Genomic DNA, 3,433 nt, shown 5'->3' with positions numbered 1-3,433 from the left:
TGTGTGTGTGTGTGTGTGTGTTTACCATTGTAGGACTGTTTCTGGTATACACGCCTACCTTGTTAGGACCACTAGTCCTAATGGGGACCAACGAAGACTGGTCCTAATATGGTGGAACGCCATTTGTGGGTCAGGGGTTTGGTTTAGGACTAAGGTGTGGATTGAGTTTAGGTTAGTTTTAGGGTAAATGTTCAGGGTTTGGCTGTAGAAATTACTGGAAATGAATGGAAGTCAATGAACGGTTCTAATAAGAATAGAAATACAAACTTTGTTTGTTTGTGGATGGAAGGGAGATGTTGCTCAACAATATGAACCTTGACATGTTCAGTAAATGTCAGTGTTTTTATTTTAATATGACGACTCTGTTGCAGCTTTCCTCCCTCTACACTTACAGATTTTTTGAAGAGAAGCAGAATTTAATTTCTACATCACGAGAGATTTTTCTTTTCTTTTGGTGCCACCTTGTGGAGAAAAAAATGTGGCAGTTTAATAAAATTTCTTTTTTTTTTTCTTTTCAGATCTGTTACAGTTTGGGTTTCCCGGTGGTGTGATTTTTCTTCTGTAATCCTTGATCTGACTGCTGTTCAAACCAAATATTCAGCCAACACTCTTCTGATGTAAGTTTATCTAATTTACCTGTACCTGCAAATAAATAACTGTAAATCTGTTTTTATGATACCTTTATTTGTCTGCTTTTAGGTGTTAAGCAACTTTGCTGAACGTGAGTATGAATGTCAGTGATCACAATTAGAGTTTAATTCTACCACATCTAAGCCTCAAAGCATAAATATAATATAGAATATATTATAATATAAGACTTGTACTGTTTTAGTGTTTTCACTTTAGTGGGTTTTTTTCGTGTGCTTTGATCACACTTTATATTTGTTAGGCATTAATATGTCTCCTGCTGATGATGTCACTTCCTGCGTCTCTGTTAAAGGTTTGATGGAGAGCTGGTCGGATGACAGCTGGAACTGTTGTCATAACTGGAGGAATACTGGCCACAGTGATACTTCTGTGTATCATAGCCGTGCTCTGTTACTGTAGACTCCAGGTAGGACTTTTGCTGCATCGTTTCCACATGCTGAGATATAAACTTAGCAGAAAAAGTGAGTCTTGGTGTAACAATGCTTCTTAGCAATGAATCCAGAAGTGTGAAGTAATGAAATACTTATATTTGGATTTGAATTTTAAATTTCCTTACTTGTTGTGTGAAGTATATTTTCCTGATGYGGGTCATCACCCCACACATGTCTCTTTGACACTAACCTCTTTCTTTGCAGTACTACTGCTGTAAGAACAATGGCTCTGACAGCGGCTCCATCTCTCAGCAACACTTCGCCTGCAACACCTGCAGCCTCACTGGCCTGGACGGACCAATCGGCACCCCTCTGTCCCTGTCGCCCCCGGAGCTGCCCAAATCCTCCAACCCCACCAAACCGGCCGGGGGGCAACGCCGCTACTGCCCCAGCTGCTCACCGTACGACTCGCCCTTCTACATCCGCACCACRGATGAAATGCGCAACGGTGGCGAGAGGGTCACCTACATGCCCACGCACTACGACAACCAGGCGCTGTCGATGCCGCTGCCCGCTGTCCGAGGCTCCCTGCTGAGGGACGCCCAGCGAGGCCGGCCTCCGGATTTCTACACCAACACCCGAGCCATCAGCACAGAGGTGTAAACCCCCCCCCCCCCCAACCGCACCCCACCCCTCGACCGTGCTGTGTTTCCACACCCGGACACCCCTGTTTTTACAAAACCACAAATGTAAATGCTGGCTCTTTCTGCAGCAGCCAGTGAGTTTGTGAAGATAATATTTATTTAGACCTGATGTTCTGATGCGTTTAACTGAGGCTCATCTTAATCAAGTGCTGGAAAGCAAAGCTTAAAGAACCGATCCATTTCAGATTTGGCTAAATTMTACAATTAAAACTCAACATTTCATAACCACAAAGGTTAAGATCGTTTTCTCTTTGAGCCGTTTTGGTTAAACTTTTAAAATAACAGTCTCATGAAACTGTGAGATGTGTCAAAGTATGTGTTGTGAATGACTCTCAGCTACTCATTACCCGTAAAACTGACTGAGTTGTGGCTATTTTTGTGTTTGGTGTTGATGAGCTGCAGCAGCCATTTTGAATTGTTAGAACTGCACTTTTTGAAAATTTGATGAAAATTCTTTTGACGGTTCGTGAGATATTTTGCTAACAGACAGCTTGAACACACACACAGGCAAAAACATTATCACCCGCCTTTTTGTCTCGTCGTGGCAGGCGATATAAAAAATATTTAAAATACGTCCCTTTATGCTCCCACGTGAAGKAGAAGCTTGTTGACTGTTCATGTTTCTTTACCTACTGAGGGCTACCTTCATTCCTTTTTCCTGAGCTGCGTATTTCCAATGACTTCCAAAAATATAATGTGATAAAAATAAACATGTAGCAAAGTTGTGATGAGMAGAAAGAGACGGGACTGTTTAAGCTTTTCGTGAAGTGTGCGTCTTTGTGGAGACGTACAGAAGATGAGCGGGAGAGTTCACTATGCAAGCTCTCTACCAAGCGACCGCGGCTTTTCATCTCCAGCCATCTTCCTCCAAGAGTTTTAATTTCACCAGTTATAGATTTAGAAAAWGTTGTGAATTCACCTTGTGAAATGTACATGTGGACAAACCTTTATACTTGGATGGACCTTGGATTGAAATCTGTATTTGGAAACCTCCAAACATGACAGWGGTTGTGCTTCTGCTTCAGAGATGTTGTGCTAAAAATGTACCTTTTTTTCCCACAGGTGCAAAAATTAGTGTAAATATTAAGGGAAAAGCAATCTGCCAGTGCTGATATGTTTGCGACAGACTGAGACACACGCTGGGAACTGGACATTTTTTCAGTAATAKTGTTGAATTAACTGGTTGTCTACACCGTCTACACTCCTCTAATACCCTTGAAACTTTGCAATGTAAATATCCACCTGCTTTGTTTCTTTTTTTATATTGTGTGAATGTCGCTGTACACACTTCTGTGATGGTTTTACTCACTATACAAACGTTTCTGTGATATTGTTGCTTTTATATTTTCCTGTATGGAATGAATCAGGATTTGAAGCTGTGTAAATGGAGCAATAAAGTCATGAACASAGAGTTTTAAATCAGATTTACACAAATATGTCCATTATTTTTCTTAAAAGCTTTCATAGTTTACCCCCACACCAACAAAAAAACATTAAACTGAAGCTAAATACAGTGATTTTTTTGAAAACTTAGGAAGACAATTTCACATCACAACTGCTTTACTTTTCAGTTATTAAACAAAAAGAAAATAAAGAACAATAAAGAATTAAATAATGTTTATTACAAATAATAATCCCCATCACATGATTTAGATTCTTTATAGTACTTTAGTACTATGGTATTTCTTCATGTTGCGGTCTACTTAAACA

The 3,433-nt window shown here is 40.1% G+C and overlaps 1 protein-coding gene across 2 annotated transcripts in view; it reads left to right on the top strand.

Moving 5' to 3' along the window:
* Positions 1 to 1,699, top strand: part of fam163ab (family with sequence similarity 163 member Ab) — a 26,878-nt gene extending 25,179 nt beyond the window's left edge. For both annotated transcript variants that reach the window (XM_014007298.1, XM_014007300.1), the window contains exons 2-5: positions 519 to 617; positions 700 to 721; positions 941 to 1,054; positions 1,284 to 1,699. In XM_014007298.1, the coding sequence (XP_013862752.1) occupies positions 962 to 1,054; positions 1,284 to 1,682 (492 nt within the window). In that variant the 5' untranslated portion in view covers positions 519 to 617; positions 700 to 721; positions 941 to 961 and the 3' untranslated portion in view covers positions 1,683 to 1,699. The remainder of the gene's footprint in view (positions 1 to 518; positions 618 to 699; positions 722 to 940; positions 1,055 to 1,283) is intronic.
* The last annotated feature ends 1,734 nt before the right edge of the window (positions 1,700 to 3,433 follow it).

The sequence above is a fragment of the Austrofundulus limnaeus genome, unplaced genomic scaffold, assembly GCF_001266775.1.
Source record: "Austrofundulus limnaeus strain Quisiro unplaced genomic scaffold, Austrofundulus_limnaeus-1.0 Scaffold41, whole genome shotgun sequence".
Classification (NCBI taxonomy): domain Eukaryota; kingdom Metazoa; phylum Chordata; class Actinopteri; order Cyprinodontiformes; family Rivulidae; genus Austrofundulus; species Austrofundulus limnaeus.
The sequence above is the reverse complement of the archived record's forward strand: the minus strand, read 5'-3'. Positions and strand labels throughout refer to the sequence as shown.